Source organism: Lontra canadensis, unplaced genomic scaffold (genome assembly GCF_010015895.1).
Source record: "Lontra canadensis isolate GAN:19392208 unplaced genomic scaffold, GSC_riverotter_1.0 scaffold25, whole genome shotgun sequence".
NCBI lineage: Eukaryota > Metazoa > Chordata > Mammalia > Carnivora > Mustelidae > Lontra > Lontra canadensis.
In genome coordinates, this window is record NW_022631019.1 from 8,870,052 (window position 1) to 8,889,206 (window position 19,155).

At 51.1% G+C, this 19,155-nt stretch overlaps 1 protein-coding gene across 11 annotated transcripts in view; it reads left to right on the top strand.

Annotated features, from left to right (window-relative positions):
• The window catches only part of VPS13D (vacuolar protein sorting 13 homolog D), a 250,476-nt gene extending 236,612 nt beyond the window's left edge, over positions 1-13,864 (top strand). For 8 of the 11 annotated variants that reach the window (XM_032863445.1, XM_032863446.1, XM_032863449.1 and 5 more), the window contains 3 exons: positions 2,958-3,089; positions 11,120-11,360; positions 13,337-13,864. In XM_032863445.1, coding sequence (XP_032719336.1) covers positions 2,958-3,089; positions 11,120-11,360; positions 13,337-13,468 — 505 coding nt within the window. In that variant the 3' untranslated portion in view covers positions 13,469-13,864. Of the gene's footprint in view, positions 1-2,957; positions 3,090-5,586; positions 5,695-11,119; positions 11,361-13,336 lie in introns of those variants that run through there. The other 3 variants (XM_032863452.1, XM_032863454.1, XM_032863453.1) reach the window with 2 other exon arrangements.
• The last annotated feature ends 5,291 nt before the right edge of the window (positions 13,865-19,155 follow it).

The following is a 19,155-nucleotide window of genomic DNA, read 5'->3' on the forward strand; positions in this document are numbered from 1 at the left end:
ATGTGTCGGGAGTAGAGGTGAGGCTGGGTCAGTGAAATATGGGGCAGATCCTGAGGGATGCCATGGGATAAAGAGATAACTATATGCACCGAACAGCTATTTGATAATGTGATAACACGGGCACTACTGTTCTATAGTTGTTACAAGATGCGACTTCCGGGAGCTCAGGTACAGAACAAGCCTCCTTTCTTTGACTTCTCTGGCTTCTTTGGATCCCACCAGAGAAATCTGGGACTCTTCGTCTTCCTCTTGCTGGTAGCAGGCTGTTCCCACTTTGGGTACTAATGCAAAGATTGTTTCTTTTAAGGGAAGTACATGTGTTAGTGAAGACATTAATTTCATGACCATGCCTTCCTGCCCTGTCCTTCGTTTTGATCAGTGTACTGTATAAACACACCCTTGATCCTTTTCTCAGGAAGATATGATTCTAGCTGGTTCATATTTTGCCTTAACTTTGTCGACCTCCAAGGCTCAGAACCTCTGGTCTTCAAACTCTCCACTAAAGTTTGTACACCACTTTTACTTTGGAATTCCATGCTTAAAATGGCCCTTGTGCCTGCCCCCCGCCCGCCGACAAATGCATTCATTCATTTACTCAACTCATGTTTATTGTTTTCAACCATGAACCGGGTACCGTTCTCGATCCCAGGATAGCAGGGACTGAAACAAAATCCTTTTCAAGAATGTTCCAGGTGGGGAGCCTAGCAATTAAGCAAATGTTTTATCTAAGTGGGACACGAAGCAAATGTACTTGGGACACATGGCTAACTTGGTCTAACGTATATTTTAAAAGCATCATTCTTGTTGCTGTGAGGAGAACAGACAGGGTGCAAATAGAATAAATTACAAGACTGTTGTCATAATCCATTGCACATCTGGAGATGGTTCGCTAGTTATGAATAGAGTTGGAGAAGTGGTTGCAATGGGGGTCTGTGCGAGTGTTGAACCTGCAGACGTCCCAGTGGATTGGGAAGATGGGGTGAGAAGTGTCAGGATGAAATCTTAACATTGGCAAACTGTGGGGAATGGGCCCCATTCTGTTCCTCTTGGAGGGAGGGGCCTTTGGGCTTCTACCCCAATAGCCTGAACATCCTCCAGGAACTTCATGGGCAACAGATAGTAGAGAGAAGGACGCCTTCGGAAAAGGACCCTTCATCAGCCCCCCCTGGGCAGGGCTTGGAATGACAGTAGTTGTCTCCCAGGCAAGGTGACCAAAGCAGGGCTTTGCTGCCCTGGAAAGGGTACCACGCTCCCTCCCCATGTTTGGCCAGCATCCCCCAAACAGCAGCTGGCCGGCTTCTCCCCTGTGGCCCTGCAGCAGCTCCTTACACTGCCCTCCCTCCCTTCAGTCAAGGATGAGCATGTAAACGGCCAACCCAATCTTGAGGCCAACACTTAGAGGGCCTAAATCTTGCAGAAGAAATTGCGACTATGTGTAGTGGGCGTATGTAAGTAGGTGATGTAACTAAAATTTTTTTACCCATTCCCTTAATACAGATCACTGAAACTTCTTCCCAATCTCCTTACATTAGTGGTATCTAGGGCATCCTTAGTCCAGAACTTGTACAAATTTATTACTGGATTTCTGGCTCTGGCACATGTCAGACATTAACCAGGTATGGGACTGCACGCATCACGGCCCGGAGCAGAGCATTGACCTGGGCCCAGGAGCACTTTGCAATGTCCCAGTTTCGCCACTACCTCATTGCATGGCCTGTGGCAAGCTTCTGGCTGTTTCTGTCCATATTACTACCCCTGTTTGCCCTCTAGGGTACTTCTGTGCCCTTGCAAGTAAGTCTCTACACTGCCATTATTAGTGTGCATGGCTCAGAAGTGCTGATTCAGTGCTGATTCAAGCCTTATTCCTCTCTGTTAGCTGTGTCTAGAGAGGGATGTTTTGCTTCAGTGGAATCCAGGAACAAATAATGAAAAGTACAGCGAGTACAAGGCCGAGGACAGACCCGGCACACTCTTATCAGTCATCTGAAATATGCACAGCCTTTCCAAGACAAATATGGACTCCTGTTTCTAGGAAAACACCGAAAAGTACTTACCAATTACCCCGTATATGGTTTGTGGAAAAAGACAACATCAGCCTACCCTGAAAGACATGGCAAAGCAGATTCCTTTGGGCAACCAACCGCCGAATGGCATGAGTTAGAGCCACTGCAGAATCCCAGACTGTGGCCTGGGCCCCGTCCATGGAGCCTCTCCTCGCCCTCCCAGGATTCTTATGCCCAGGCACTGAGCTCCTCCTAAAAGAAGCCAGAAGCCTGGCATGTGCTTCCTAGATGCCCGGGCCCCCACACTGTTCTTCCTGGCCCTTCCAAGTCCAGAGGTGCCTCTCCTAAAGATTCCTAGAAAAGTGGGGTTTTCCCAAGTAGAAGTTTCAGTAATAGCAACAACAGGAGCCGTCGCTGGTAGCTAGCCCCCATCCCGTCTGGCACAGGCTCCATGAGCTGTCCGTGGGGTATGTGTCCTCCCATTTTATGGAGAAAACTGGAACCTGGTGTTCAAGAATCTAACTCGGTTGTCCATGGTCACCCGGCCAGGAAACGGCAGAGCAGGGTTCTCGTCAAAACCAGAGTCTCAGGGTGCCTGGGTGCCTCCGTCGGTTGCCTGTCTGCCTTTGGCACAGGTCACGATCTTGGGGTCCTGGGATCGAGCCCCATGTCGGGGTCTCTGCTCAGCAGGGAGCCTGCCTCTCTCTCTCTCTCTTTCTATTCACGGGCGCTCTCACTCTCAAATAAATAAATAAAACCTTTAAAAACAAAACAAAACTGGAGTCTCCAGCAGCTCCCTCCTAGTGCCTTCACAGGTGAGGCTGCGGCTTGGTTCCCAGTGCTAAAGCCAGAGTGTGCCTTGTATGACGGAGCGCTTTTTATTTCGGATGAGGAAGGGAGATCCTTTAACCATAACACCTAACCTCCCTGCCTGGTGTTCCCTTCCCCATGCAGGACTCAAGCCCAGAGGGTTCGGAAGCCGCGCTGCTGCACCGGGCCCCAGGGGCTGCTGCCCCGCTACTCAGAGAGCCAGGCGGAGGGGCAGGAGCAGCTCTTCAAACTGACAGACAACATTCAAGATGAATTGTAAGTGGGACACCGGCCCTGTTGGCTCCCTGAGCTCGTTGTCTCCTCTGTCTCGGAGTCTGAGCCATTTCTCGTGGCCCAAACATCCTACAGGTATCGGTAGAACTGCTTGTCCAGACTCTTTTCCTCAAAGCAGCAGTTCTCAAACTGAGCTCCGCAGCGGGACCCCAGCGCTTTGTTTCTTGGAAATGGCAGTCCCTTCCTGGTTTGTTCAAAGAGAAGATAAGGAGTAAAATGTTCTCAACTTCGAGGCTTTTCTGCTTTGTAAGATGTTCTAGAGCTCTGATGTTCTTTGCTGCAGAACAAAACAGATAACAGATGGCAGACCACTAGTAGCTGAAAACTTTAGAAAAGCGATCTTTAAAACATTGTTTTGTTACTCTTTGAATGCTAAGCCTTACATACCTCAGGTCTTGCGGTGTTTTCAGTTAGTGAAATTATTTCAAGTTGATATGATAACTCTCAGTATATCGCTATTTTTGCATATTCTGCAGACACCCTTTTAAAAGACTATTTATTTATTTATTTATTTATTTGACAGACAGAGATCTCAAGTAGGCAGAGAGGCAGGCAGAGAGAGAGGAGGAAGCAGGCTCGCCGCTGAGCAGAGAGCCAGATGTGGGTCTTGATTGCAGGACCCTGGGATCATGACCTGAGCTGAAGGCAGAGGCTTAACCCACTGAGCCACCCAGGCACCCCTACAGACACACCCTTTTAGCAGAAAAGGCTCTGTGACTTAAGCTGGTATTAGAACCACTGGTCAGGAGAAGGTGTTTGGTTATGCCTAATGAGTAGCAAAATGCTCGCTTAATTTCTTTTAATGCTTATTTAGGTCCTTTAAGCTAAAGCTAAGACGGGAAGGCTCTGAGGGCCGTGAATATTTTGGGGTTGATGGAGGAGTATCTGAGGCAGAAGTTAGTTCAGGATAGCCGTCACTGTCATTGTTAGAGACAGTGCTAAGCTGACCTCATCTCCTATTTTTATAGCAATATTTGAATGGAGACATCAAAAATTAAGTCCAGAAATCATTTGCTGCTTACTGGATCGGATGGCTTCTTCCCGGTTGTGTTTTATGTAACCCAAACCCCCTGCAGTGTTACTGGAAGGGCTCTTAAGGATGGCGGTGCGTTACATTGCCTGAGCTCCGGCTGCCATAAAAAAACACCATTTTCTCACAGTTCTGGAGGTTGGGAAGTCCAAGATCAAGGCACTGGCCAGTTTGGTTCCTGGTGAACGCTCTCTTCCTGCCTTGCAGATGGCCAGCTTCTGGCTGTCTTCTCACATGGCAAGAGCAAGCAAGAGCTCTGGTGTCTCTTAGAAGGACACTAACCCTGTAGGATGGAGACCCTACCCGTCATGACATCATTTAACCGTAATTCCTGGCTTCAATGTAAGGATTCTGCAGGGTCACAATTCAGTCCATAGCATGCTTCTTTTGAAGTCTAGGCCCAGCTCTGGGCCTAGACCGTTGCAAAACCCACACTCCCCAGGCAGCTTCACTCTGGGGAGGACTTTCTAGTCCTGCTCCTTGGGGAGGGTTTGGTGGCTCAGCTGCCCGGTTATGGTGCTTTGCTGATGGAACTTTTGGATGACAGGCCCAGAGAGTCATTCCTTGGGTCTGGCAGAGCAGCACTGGGATTTCTGTCTGTTCCATTCTCTAGTCCATCCTTAGTACCTGGAATGGTTCCTGGCACATAATAGGCACGCAGTATATATTTGTTGAATGAATGATAGCTGGAGCACAGCGGTGTCGCATTATAGTAATATACATTCACCTTGCCATCTTTTGGGGGTTTTTTTGGCCAAAGGTTGAAATTATAAATGATTGTACGCTGTGCTTTCAATTTCCTCCCCCACTCACCCCTGCTCGATTCGAACTGTCTCTGGCCCTTACAAAATTCATTTTCAGTAGAATGGCATGCGCCAGAAACACAAGGGAGAAATTGTGTGGTACAGCTAACCCAGGATTGTTCCCAGTGAGACGTGCACATTGAAAACAGAGCCACGTACGGCTGGGAACTGGAATCAAACTGAAGTCAGTAAAATTGATTTCATGAAACTCTTGAAATTCATATGAACTGGGGAAAGATATTGGGATGAATGAGTTTTGACTCTAAAGATGAAAACCATGTGTTGCTACCCAAGGTTGTGGGTAAATCTCACCAGTGAATGTTAAAGAAAGCACGTGACCATGGCCTTCCTTGGTACAAGGAAGAAGTCATCAAGGAAGCCAGCAAATTCTCTGAAGTATCCTAGGTTGTCAGGCTGGGTCTTCACAGTGACGTGAACGTTAGAATCATCACTTTGCAAGAAAGGGGTTTTCAAGAAAAGCACACAAGTGCCAAATTATACCTCTGACTTTTATCCTAGAATTGTAATTAAAAACATATTTAAAGACCTAATTATTTGCATATTTTCCTTCAGAGTTAACCCCTTAAAAGGGTCTTTAATACCTTGCTCTACTGTTCTAACTAAATGTTTCCACATTTTTTTCCAGTTAGACTCACTGTTTCACTTCTGGAAAATGTTGTGTAATTACTTCCTGATGTAGTGAAAACCCCACAAAGTCCCCAGTGCCATGGGCACTTCAACTTTGTCCTCCCAGATCAAGTTTCATTTAATTTTTCATTTTATTTAATTAATTAGTATTAAAAAGATAGTTACTGACATAGGATTTCAGGTCTGGCCAGCTGAAAAGGTTTCGGTTTCAGAAGAATCGACTGTTTCTTTGGTATGTTGCAGACTTACCGTTGCTTCCCATTCTTTTTAGTTTGGTTTTTGAAATAGGAGCCTGGGTTAAGATGATGTTAAAGTAAAATTTGTCCCATCTGATTAAATTAATTTTTCCTTATAACTAGGATCTCATCTGTAGCCAGAGACCTCATTTTCATTTAAAAAAAAAAAAAAGAAAGAAAGAAAAGAAAAAGTCGCTATTTTATTTCTAATACTTGATCACAGACAAAGTGACACACCACTATCGTAAACATTAAGGTGGCTCTTAACCTGATTAGAGTGGGTGCCCATGAGCCACCCACGTAACCTGACACTATTCTGGAGCTCGACAACTGGATTGTATTTGCAAAATGTCATTTCAGAAGGTGACATTTATGAGATTTTTTTTTCTTTTAATACAGAGAAGTATAAAAAAAGAACAGAAAAACAGCCTGTAAACCCACCAGCCAAACCAGTTCTTTCTCTGACGAAAGAAGCTCAGGCATGTGGTCAGCACATTCAGAGCACAAAAAGAAATGAACTCAAGAGCAAATTTTCCTTTCTTGCCATCTTTGTAACCATACTGTTTATGGTATTTTCGGTCTCGTCTACCCTTCTTCACAAATTGCAGATAGAGACAGAAATCAGAAATTTTTTTTAGAGCGCAGGTTATAGTATTGATTCTAACAGCATAGAACCATCAATGTAAACCTTCTAGCAGCAGATACAGCTTGAAAACGAGAACAAAAAACAGGCCCTTTTGAGGAATGGGATAAAATTCATTCGCTTCCATTTTCCAAACCGGATCATAATCTGTCAATAACCATTGACACTTAGGGAATTGGACATTCTTTGATATGCCCCTGAATGAAAATTTGTATGTGACAGATCAGCCAGCTGTGCTGAAAAATGTTAATGGCTTGACTAAAATCTTTAATAAGTTAGATCAAGAGTTCCAAGAGAGTTTTATAACTTTACTTCTGGGTAAAATACAGTCCCAACATACAAAGTTGCATGTGCTCTGGCAAACTCCGCTGGACCTTACAATGTAAATTCACTGTCATTTTGTAAAACTACCTAGCACGTCAGTGTGTTGAATGCTGCTCTGTGCCAGGGCGAGTGAGAAGTTTTTTTCTTTCCTTGATGAGTTCACAGTCTGGCAGGGGAAGCAGGACGGTATTACTAACCATCTATAACGTATGATTGCTTTTAAAATAGAAGTGTGAGCCGTGTGTTATGAGGCCTCAAGAGGAAGTGATTAATTTATGCTTGGAGAGCCAGGAAAGACTATGGATGGTTGACCTGGTCCAACAGGATGAGGAGAATTGTGCCTGGGAGAGAAGAGAGAAAGCCCCAAACAAAGAGAAGAGTTAGTGCTGGGTACAGGCGCGGAGGCGGCAGAGTTCCTGGATGGTTGGGGTCCGCCGGGTGTGGTGGCAGGTGGCCCACAGTCCAGATCCTAAGAGCCATACTGAACTCGCCTGTCCTGTAGGCAGGGGTGAGATTTTGAAGAGGACCCCACTGAGAATTACATGTTCAAAATGTCACCTTGGCGGCAGCAGAGAAACGGATCACAGTCAGAGACACGGGACAGGAAGGCAGTAGGGGGGCCGTGGGCGTGGTCCGCACCAATGGTGGGGGGACCCCAATGCAGATGGTGGCTACGAACAGGAGTTGGGGGACAGAGCTGAGTGGGGAGGTGGCATCAGCGCTGACTAAACACAGAGTCGGAGTGAGGAGGAGGTGAGAGTGACCTCCGGGCCGCTTGTCCACGTGGCTGGATGGAGATGTGGCCCAGTGCGCCAGGGAGGCCGAGTGAGGAGGGGGCTGGAGGAAGGGGCAGCAGCCCGGCTGAGCACGTGCTGAGCGTGGGGACCCGTGGGGTGTGTGTGCGCAGAGAACCTCTGGGCTCTTAACCGGTCAGAGGCTAGAAGGGTGTGCCCAGGGTTCCCCTGAGACCGCACTGGCTTTCGTCCTGTGCCATCCCGTGAGGTTTTACCACAGTCCATTTGTGGGCCAAGAGCAGGCCTGTGTGAAACGGGCTTGTTCCAGAATGAACAGTGGGAAGCCCAGTGTCCAGACACAGCTCCAGGGCGGCTGCTGCGCCGTGAGCTGTGTGAGCAAATGCCGGGCCTCCCGAGAGAAGCAGCTTCCGAAGGTGGGTGGCCAGGAAGGGACAAAGCGCTGTGGCTCCGAAGAAGGGGACAGAGGACGGCGCCACTGGCAGAGGGGAAGGCCCGAGAGCGTTCCCTTGGCCGGCTTCTCCAGTCACCCCGAGTTGTGGCTGCTCTCACAGACGATGGACGTGTTTGGGATCTGTCTCCACAGCAGGGAGCCTCTAGTCTAGAGCTGAGCTGTAATCATCCTAGATTCTGTAAAGGAGAAAAAGAGGAGGAGGAGGAGGAGGAAACCTGGGGCACTGGTGGCGGGTGGTAGGAGTGTTGGCACGTGTCAGGAGGGAAACAGAGAGGCAGAGCTATTTGCAAAGTCAGCCTCTGGGTCCTTGCTCAGGCGGCGCTGGGGACCCGGTGCCCCGGCCATGGCTTCACTCTCTCCCTTTCTCCTCCTCTCACTTGCACCATTGGCTCTGATCTGCTCTTGATTAGAAAAGACTTCAAAGAGGTAATACGCGTGTCCAGAGGGTGTGATTCCTGGTGGTGGCTTCAGGGCCCGAACGGGGCCCCTGGGCACAGAACAGAGGTCTGGCCATGAATTCTTCAGACTTTGCTACTGGTGAAGAACCTGGCAGATAGCATCACCTCTGTCAGATGAAGAAACCAAGCCACAGGGACGGCAGCTGGCCTGCCCAGAGTCACCCGGCCTGGCAGCCTTTCCTCCTCTGTGACAAGTGCCATCATTGAGACTCCAAGCCCAGAGCCACCCTTCCTCCCGCAGCGGCTCTGGCTGGACTAGGGACTTTGCCATCTGTGGCATCTTGGAAAGGAGTCCATCTGAAAGCCTATAAAAGTGTTCCAGTGTGGAAAGTGCACTAATAATGTCAGCCACCCTGGCCTGGATGCGAGAGCAGCTGCCCAGATGGAAAGGCCTGGCTTTCTAGAGGCTGGGCCTCAGTGTCAGCTACGGCAGGTTCCGGACAGGTGCGAGTGGGGGTAAGGGTCATGGGGTAGGTGCCTCACGCACTGGACCAGAGGAGAGGAAATAACCTCAGCTGGATTTTTATTTTTTATTTTTTAAAGATTTCATTTAGTTGAGAGAGAACAAGCAGAGTAAGAGAGAGAATACAAGCAAGGGGAGAAGCAGAGGGAGAAACAGGCTTCCCGCTGAGCAGGGAGCCCAATGTGGGGCTCGATCCCGAGACCCTGGGATCATGACCAGAGCTGAAGGCAGACACTTAACCGCCTGAGCCACCCAGGCGTCCCTCAGTTGGATTTTTAATGCACATTCCTGCTCTCACCCCAGGGCAGCGGCCAACTTTGGGGTCTCCTTTGGGAACCCATTGCATGCCCAGCCCACCTGTGCTCGGAAACCATGGGCCGTTTGCAGTTTTCATGTCAGTTGCTCAGCAAGTTCTGGGCCTGTGGTGCTTCCTGTCTATGTCAGGATGCTTTTGTCATCTGTCTCTCTCTGTCTGTCTCCCTCTGTTTCCTCCTTTCTTCCCCGCTGCCCCGGAGGAGCTGTTTGAGATTCCTTTCAGTCTGATTAAGCGATAACGTTCCCGCCGTGATACTGTCAGAACCTAGAATGTGGGAAATTCTGCGCTAAGTGGCCTGAACGCCAAAAGCTGCTGGGTAGTTCTAATTTTGGCAATGAGACTTTACAAGTCTGCATTCTTGGCATTGCCAACCAGTTAGAATAGAACAATAAACCCCAATTTTTGTCATGCAAGGCTGTAATTAAAATGGCAACTGGAACAGACGGATACTTACTTGAGTACGTAGAGGGTGGCTGACTCGGTGGTGGTGGGCTCTCAGAGAGACGCGGGGGTGTACGATGCGGACCCCGCTCCTGCATCAGCCTGGAGAGCCACGTCCGTGTCTGGCAGGGCTCTCGAAGGTAATCAGTTCAGCATTCGAAGGTGGGGGCAGGCGTGGAGCATTTCCATGAGGCTTCCTGGGGAAGTGGGAACCTGGAAACCGTGAGGTGGGGAGTCATAGATCTGAAAGGAAAGTGGCCGGGGCCCCAGCAGGCAGGCGGGTGCCCTCCCAGCAGCCGTTCTGTGACCGCTGAGAAACAAAGCCCTCGTGGGACCCCAGTCCCCAAACAGCTCCAGGGGGAGCTTCGGCTCAGCAGCTACAGTTTGGAAATTCCTCTCAGGACATCAAGTCCCAGGGGGCCAGAGCTTGACAGCCAGCCTGTCGTCAGCTCTTAGTATGCTTGCCGTCATCTGGTCTCTTTTGCTGTCCCTCGACGTGGCCGCCCCATTGTGGCGGGCTGTCACAAGATGCCGCGGAGGCGGCCAGGCCCCGGAGAGCTGCCGTGGCCGTTTCCAAGGGTCACTGCCCTTCATTCAGGAGCCGAGCTGAAAGGTCTGACGTGCATAAATTTCCACTTTAAATCTGGGAGCTCCATGGAGGAAGAGGAATGGGATTTTTTTTTTCCGAGTGGCCCTACCGCCCCTCCAAGTAATGACTGAACGTTAGTCAAATCAAGACTACAGCTTCAGACAGCACTTTCTAATTTATTAGACTTTTCTCAACATGCAGTGGCGTTCTCCCGGGTTCCCAGTCACTGAGTGTGGAGCGGAGGCCTCGACAAGGAAGGAAGCAGACGTCGTCTTCCCGCACCCACCCGCTTGGGAACCGAGTTCAAATCCGAGTCGTTGTCCCCCCTCCCCCCAACCCTGCATGTCCGCCACCCTGGCCGCCCATGTCTTCCGGGCCCGGCCTTCACCGCCCTTCATTAACAGTGAACGTTGTCAGCAGCTGCTTTGTCAGTAGTGAAAAGTTTGTATTTTCCTCTGTTGTGTCCAACAAAGCCCGGGTAATGTCATGTGTCCTCTGTGCCTTAAGCTCCCCAAAATCTCTCCCTGCGAAAGCCTCCCCCGCCAACAAGGCAGTGTCAGGATATAGAGTTTCTCTTGGTGACGCTGTTGGTGGTCATCACGAGCCGCCTTTCTCGGGCAGCCCCGTGTAGGGGGCCCCCGTGCTGTACAGCCCCGGGAGGTCAGTGACACCTTTATTCCCTGCTTGCAAACGGGGAAACTGAGGCTCGCGGTATAGGAGACGTAGGGGAGCCTGGACTCGAGGTCAGGAGCGCCTCCTCCCCTTCTGTCGGCTCGGTGAGCGGGAGCGGCCCCGCCGTCGGGGGGCTGAGGCTCAGCTCGGGGCATCACCCTGATTTTCCCCCTTTCTTGGCAGCTTCATCGCCGTGGAGAACATCGACAGCTACTGTGTGCTCATCTCCTCCAGAGCCGTGTACTTCCTGAAGAGGGGAGACTATGTGGACCGAGAGGCCATCTTCCTGGAAGTCAAATACGACGATCTCTACCACTGCCTCGTCTCCAAAGACCACGGGAGGGTGTACGTGCAGGTGACCAAGAAGGCAGTGAACTCGAGCAGTGGCGTGTCCATCCCTGGCCCTTCCCACCAGAAGCCCATGGTGAGTGCGCCGCTGGCCCGTCTCCTGGGTCCCCGAATGGGTGTATGCGGTGGTTAAGAGACAGAAAAGAGCCCTCGAAGGCTTACGCTTTTCACCAGGCACTCGTTTTAGGTTTACGTTGGGCTCTTCTTAGTCCCCAGGCGTTCTGCTCCTCAGTCCCACATACAGAAGGAGCTCAGTGTGCGTTAACTGGGGCGATGCTGCCCTCCCAGCTGCACCAGGAATGACCCAGCCCCTGGGCCTCCCCTTGATAACAGCATGGCCAGTAATGCCGGCTGTAGCGAGTGGTGAGGACCTACCCACATGACACGTGGGGGTTTTTATGCCTAAAGTGGGACTCTGCAGTGCTTGGCCCTGAGTTAGCGCACACTCTGGCTTCTCCCCTGTTTCTCCCGGGTCGTAGTCACAGACTTGTTTTCTGCGCAGAGAAGCAGTGTCTAGCACAGGCCCTTCCCCAGAATAAATTCTAAATAAATTTTCCTAAATAAAATGGATAGATTGCCTCCAAAGGGTACAAGGTATTGTCACGGCAGGACTTTCAAATAGTAACATTCCCATTAGTCACCAGCGTGCATTAAGGACCCGCCATGTGCCCTGCTGGACAGACACTGAGTGTTATGTGGTGCGGTGCCGTCGGTCCCTCTTGCCTGGTAAGGAGGCTTGGTTTGGGCCCATAACTCACTCCAGGTTATATGGGCAACACTGGGAGGAACTGGGGTACAAGCCCGGGTGATGTGACTCCAGAGCTGGCTGTCTAGACCCCTTTGCTGCCTCCACTCAGAGAAACCGTTGGCTCCGCAGAAGCGCGTGTGGGAAGCTCACCACCTCTCGCCGTCCTCTGACTTCTTCGTGGCCTTTGCGAGAGCCCGAGGTGTTAGTCGTGCTCAGTTTTCACCTGGTATGCCAGGATTTTCAAAGCCACGTTCAAGAATGATGGGCCGTTCAAAATGGCCCTGCTTGCCCCTGGCTCCCTCTACAGATCGGAAACCACAGCCAACCTTCTTGGGCCTCTCTCCTCAGGAATCCCTCGGCCTTCCCCTGCTCAGGAATGCAGTCGGGTTTGGCTTGGCCTGTGCGCGCTCCCCTGGGGTCGTGGGCTTAAATCAGGGCTGGTAGATTCCCAGAGTTAACACCCAGAAGTTGAGTGTTTCCACAAGTTCCTCTTGATGGTGGGGAGCCTTGCCCAGCCACGCTTTTGCTCCTCTCAGGGCAAGTGAGCAACTAGCATTTGTCCCTCTATGACTTGTCACTGGACGTTAGAGGTGGGTCCCCATGGTGCAATCCTTCCTTCTCGCTCTTTGTTGAGCCTCAGCAGACCCTCGCCTCCTCAGAGCTGAGGCCAGTGCTCCCATCCAGGGAGTCCCAAATGTCAGGTAACTATCGTTTGGCCACCCAGTCACCTGGGGCGTATGTTAAAGATACAGATTCCAGGAATCCCCCCCGCCCCCATCTGGAATCAGCACTCAGGAACTCAGCAACAGGCCCTGGGAATCTTTCTTTTTCTTTTTTTTTTTTTTAAGATTTTATTTATTTATTTGACAGGCAGAGATCACAAGTAGACAGATAGGCGGTAGAGCGGGGGAGCAGGCTCCCCGCTGAGCAGAGATTCTGATGCGGGGCTGGATCTCAGGACCCCGGGACCATGACCGGAGCCGAAGGCAGAGGCTTTAACCCACTGAGCCACCCAGGTGCCCCGTCTGGGAATCTTTCTTAAAAGGAAACTCATACCAGGGGCGCCTGGATAATTCAATCTGGTCCGACTCTTGATCTCAGCTCAGGGTCACGAGTTCAAGCCCCACAGTGGGCTCCATGCCGGATGTGAAGTCTACTTTAAAAAAAAAAAAAAAGTAAACCCATACTGTTCTGATCTGCCACCAGGCTGGGAGCCAATGCCTGGGCCAGTTGAATGGTCCACATCCTGGGATTTGTTTGGCTGCACCCCCGGGGCACGTTACTGATTCTGTTCTGCTCTCCAGGTCCATGTGAAATCCGAGGGCCTTGCTGTCAAGTTATCACAAGAGATAAACTATGCAAAGAGCCTTTACTATGAACAGCAGCTTATGTTAAGACTCAATGAAAACCAAGAGCAGTTGGAGCCGGACTCCTGAGAGGCCCCGGCTGCCTGAGAGACGCTCCCAGACACCCCAGATCCATCAGGAGGAAAGGCCCTTCGGCTGGGCCTCAGTCCAACCAGAATAAGGTTTGGAGGACGATATTAAGAAACAAGGGGAAGATACAAGAGCAAGTGGAAACCATATTAATTTGTGGGTGGGGTGGAGGGTTACTTTAGATTATGGGGAAATAATTTTCAAAAGGTTTTTGTTGAATAACGTTAAAAAAAAAAAGTGTACTGAGATGAATCTAATTTTTAGATTGCCCTGTATTTTGTTAACATGTATATAGGTACAACCGTGTGTTTGTAAATATATAGGAGCATTACTGAACAGGGCCTGTGATGTGTGTAAAGGTTTATTAACTGTAAAGTAATATAAAATTATATTGGATCTTTTATTGCACTAATTCTACACATCTAATTCAGGGTACTCTCTATAACAAGGCATTCTTGAAAGTTGAAGAATGTTCTTTGTTAGTTTTGGAAACCAGAGAAGTCATAGGAACAAAGATTGAGTGAGACTGGGGTGCTCTGGTGGGCGCCTTGGAATCCCGGAGCCCCTGAGGCTGGATGGGGCAGCCCGTGCCCCAGAGCCGGAGCCAGCCCCAGAGCCGGAGCCAGCCCCTGAAGGAGATGCAGGATGGTGGCTCGGAAACCCATCTTTTATTTATTTCCCACCCCCACTTCGTTTTTTCCTCCATCTATTTGGCTTTCTCCTGACTAGTCTTGCCCAACTTTGAGGTAAATTGTGTTCTGTTACTGTGGGTCTGAGTGTGCGTGTGTACACTCATGCACACCAGCACTGTAAGTTTTTCTTGGGTTATCATCAGAGAGGGTCAGTTTGAAACACTGGTAGGCTCTGTTGATTTAGAAGGAAAAACATCTCACGGAACTGTTTGTTTTAACAAATCAAAAATCCACAGACTTCTCAGAAGTCCCCACTCAGAAGGCTCTTCTTTCTGGGCAACAACAGGGAGGAGGTCCTAGGACTCTTTCCTTTCTATAAAGCCACAGTCAGGTACCACAGCTGCACAGCCCTGGGGTCAGCAGTGGTAACACCAGACGAGAAGGGAGAGAGTGTCAGGAAAGGGAATGAAATCTGAGTATTAAGAAAAGCTGTTTTGTCCTTTTTTCATGGAACCAAGATTTGGCTAGAACATCTCTTGTCCTTGGTCTTAAGTTCCAGCCAGTTAGCAAGGCCTGCTATGAGAGCCCTCTTCCTCCTGGGGCTTGTTTTTGCTGTTTCCCTGGGAGGGGGGCTCCCTCCAGCGTGAATGACTAGCCTTGTGATTTTTAAATTTTCACTTTGACAAAGCTCATCGGTCTCTATGGCCTCGTCACATATAGCCGAGGTCGAGACGCAGTGCATCAGCGGATGTGTAGAAGGTTTTGGTGTTTGGAAGTCCTGACCCAAACCCTTCCGCGACGCAGATGAAGCTGATCTGTCCACCTCACTGGCCCTCCCCCTGCGCGTGTGCACGCGTGTGTGCATGTGCGGGCGCGTGCGGGCGTGTGTTTTCAAAGAAGCAGGAGGGGAGCATTAGCACAAGTGCTCGAGAGCTTTGGCTCAACAGTGTTTCCAGGGATCGTCGTGAACTCCAAGGTCTGTGTCGTCTTCACGAGCTCTAAGTTGGTGGACTACAAAATCGAAACTTGGCTCGTGAAGGGTTGGGGCGGATTTTGGTTTGTTGTTTGTCTGTCTTTGCTGGGGGGCAGTCATGACCCTCTGCTCACACTCGAGACCCTCAGCAGCGCAGCCTGGCGTCACCTGCCGTGGGTCCTCCCCACCCCAGCCTCCCCAGCTGTGCCCCACTTTTGCCATCAGTGACCCACTGCCTGCCGGAGACCAGGATCTCCTAAAGATGAGACTCTCAGAAGGGCTGATTGTTTGCCTCCGTGAGCCCTTCTGTCGCTTTCTGGAATGAAGTCAGTGGGATTTCGTGTGACCGAAGCAGGCAGCCCTCAGCCCCTGGTGGCAGCTGGGATGCAGGAAGCCGGCTGAGGGCTGCACCGGGCAGAGCTGCTACCCACAGGCCACCAAGAGGTGTTGCGTGCGGTGCCCTCCTCCCGGAGCCCTTCTGACTTTAATCGGCTCTAGAAACAGTCGCCCGGCCAGTGGATTGTGCAAGTCTTCACCTGGAGGAGCCCTAGAAGATGCTAGAGCTTCTGGGGCTCTCTGCCCTCGCAGCCCCCCGGGTGGGGGGTGGAGGCTTCAGGGGCCTTGGACTGAGCTTCCTGCTTGGCCAGGAAAGAATTCAAAGCCCTGAAGGAAGCAGGCCCTGCCCCAGGCTCCTTGAGTGCCCGGTTTCTTTTTCAATTGGTGTTTAGCCCGTGATGTCTAAGACTTTGTTATGATAATTTCTCCCGTTTTCATGCTGCCCCAAATACACAGATTCTCTCCGAGAAAAGTATAAAAGAAATTGAATGAGGAGAAATTGGATAAGGAGAAATCAAAAGCCATCCTAATTCCTCAACCCAGCACAGTCGGCCAACCCACAGGGCCGGGCAGCCAGAGCTGCGGCCTCACCCGCGGGGAGCACTGGCCCGAGGGAGGTGCCCCCGCACCCCCACTGAGGGGGAGGCAGCCCCTGTCCAGCCTCTGCGGGCACAGCCAGCGGCCTGGTGGGGACTCACCGGGATGTTCAGAGGCTCTAGGACAACTTTTTTTTTAAGCATCATCTGTGCCTCAAAATACCATAGTAGCTGCTTGATAAAACCTGAAATTAAATTAACTGGTTCTCTACTGTGTAAACATGATTACTTACGGTCACCAATCTGTTAAGACTCTTTCATCTGTTCCTCATGTCAGAGTCGTTATTTTTCTTCCTGTGGAATAAAATGCTTTATTGACTTCCAGACAGTTTGGTTGCTTATGGTCTCTTGGTGTTCATAGATTCTAGAACCATCGCCGGTGACCAGTGCCACACATATTACAGCGTTCACGGTAACACGCAGCCTCTCCCCCTCGCTCCCCACAAGCACGCCATGGGGGCAAAGCCCTCACCTTGACGAAACCCTCAGCTTTCGGCCTCTAGAGCCCGGCTTTGTGCGGACAGCCCCTCCCCTCCCCCACTCAGGTGACTGACCCAGTGGGGCCTCTGCGGGATGGAAGTTGTCATGTCGGCTGAGGAGAGGGGGCTTCGGGGGGAACAGGTTTAGAGCTCACTTTGTATGTGCTAAGTTGAAGATGCCTCCTTGACGCTGCTTGAGGCCGGAGCTCGAGAGAGACGTCCAGGCCCAAGGGGACTCCTACTGGGCGTCCTCAGCATCCAGATGACCCGTGGAGCCTGGATGAAGTCCCCAGAGAGGTAAGTCGAGTGGGTCTGGCAGAGAAAAAAAAAAGGCCCCAGATCTGAGCCTTGGGGCTCCCCAAAGTTTAGATAGAGTGTGAGCAGGTGGAGAGGAAAAGCCCAGGAGGCGGCAGGAGCATCCAGACACAGGTGTGAAGCCCGGAGGGTTTGGATCCTAGAAGCCGAGTCCAGAAAGCTTTCAGAGAGGAGGGAGGATACCAGGTGCTTCTGCTAAGTCAGGTCAGATGAGGAGCAGCAATACTGGGTCCCAACACCGGGGTCCGTGGAGCCTTCTAGGGCAGCTGCAGTGGAGTGGAGAAGGGAGAACCGGACGGCATCAGAGCCCAGAGGAAAATGGAAGGAGGGTCAGGGGGGACATTGATTGGCAACAAGGAATACCCACAACCTTGTGGAGTAACCCGGCTAGAAATAGAAGGAGAGAAGCAGCGGGAACTTCGAGAAGGGTGAGAGGTGGTAATACAGGAAGGCAGTCAAAGGGAAGGAGGGAGACAAGCCGGGAAGAGGGGTAGATGTGGTGGAAGTTTAAGGACATCCTCGTTTCCTTGTTTCCGTTGCTTCTCCTTGGGCAGATGAGAGGGAGCACGGACTGACGGGAGGTGACAGAGATCTGGAGGAAGGGGGAGGGAACGGTAAGACAGACATTTGAGATCATGGGAAAGTGAGCAGACCAGGGAGGTACGGACAGTAGGTCAGCCAGGAAACATGAAAGGCCCATTCGAGGCTGGGGATCATTAAACTGAGACCAGGCAGCCTGGTTCTGGTTTTCTCCAGCCGCACGATTTAGCATGGAACAGGCAAAGAATTGGATTTAATCGGGAACTGTCGCCTCCTGCCCATTCAGATGTTCCAGCCACCATGGCCCAACAGAGCTCAACAGGAGAGCCAGCCAGAACCAAATGTCAAACAGAAATCCGAGAGCTCAGGGAAGAGAAGGGAGGGGCTACACTTTCCAAACCAAAGCCCACAGCCAAAGACTGTGCCTTTCCAAGTGGGAGAGACTCTAGGAGCTGTGGCCGACGCCCCAAAAGGCAGACCATGCAGCTAGAATAGTTCAGGGGCTCCGGGGCAGCGGGGGTGGTGTTGGAGGACCAGCTGTCCGAGCCCTCCGGGCCTTTAGGAAACCCAGCACCGAAAGGGTGTGTCCGTGACCTCTGCCTCCCTCCCAGCCCTGCTCACCACTGTCCACAGGGAAGACCAGGTCCTGCCCAGTCGCCGCTGCTCCAAGCTTCCTTTCTCGGGCCAGGAGATGATTCGAGAATCCATAAACATCAGAGGGAGAATATGCTTTCAGAGAAACCTCCTGAAACTTTTAAAATTAGCTTCCATCTTTTTCATAGAAAGGCAAACCAAAAAGATGATGTCACGTTCCCGTTACCTTATGAAAGCAGGTAATACAGTATTTGCCCCTTTCTGCCCCCACATCTCCCCCTCTGATAACCTCGGGCAGCGCCCGCCTCCTCCCGGCACGCGTGTCCGCTGACACGTGCTTTCCCGGCGTTTCTTTCCATGAACGTCGGAATCCCTGACACTCCAGCAGCCTCTCCATGTGGCCGACGAGGGGTGTGAACTGTTCCCTCAAACACTGCGTATCAGCATTTCTGTATCAGATTCAACGGCTTCCATGTGGATGGGCTCTGGCTTGACCTTGGGGCCACCGCCCCCCACAAGCCCAGAACAAGGCGGCCATAAACAAGCATCCTCCTGTTTCTGGGCACGGGCCCTCCCTTCATGTCCATGCGGTAGACCCCCGGGAGCTGATGCAGCGGGGGGTACACACCAGGTCCCTTCCCTGACCTGCTGCTGGGGTCAGGGGGCTGGGCATCCACGGCATGAACGCGTCTGATGGGCACAGAGTGGTGTCCCGTCTTTCCTCTCATTCACAGGGACGTGTCAGCAGTGGCCGCTGAATGACAAACCGCCAGCCTCTCAGCACCCTCTCTTAGGACCAGCTCTTAAACTGTTTTTCCAGTTTAAACCCCGCCCCCCCCGCCTTTTTTTAATGTCCTACTTGATGTGGACAGATTTCCTGATGGGGCGCCACCTTATCACCTGGAATAAGCCCCATTTGGTCAGAATGTGCTAATGTGTTATTCTTTTGATACGTTTCCTGGCTTGGTCGCCTAATACACTGAGTGTTTGCGTCTTTCAAGTGAGAGGCCACCGTTGTTTTCTCTCTATATCTGCGTCCGAGGGTAGAACTAAAATTATGCCGGCTTCATCAAATGGGCCAGGGAGACACCCACCGTTTTCTCTGGCTCGGGATACTCAAATTACCTGAGAATTTCCCTCTCTTGTTTTTTAAAGCGAGATGGAAGGTTCTAGACTCTTCCTCAGTGGCTCCCCTTTATCATCCCCCCTGCCTTCTGCTCAC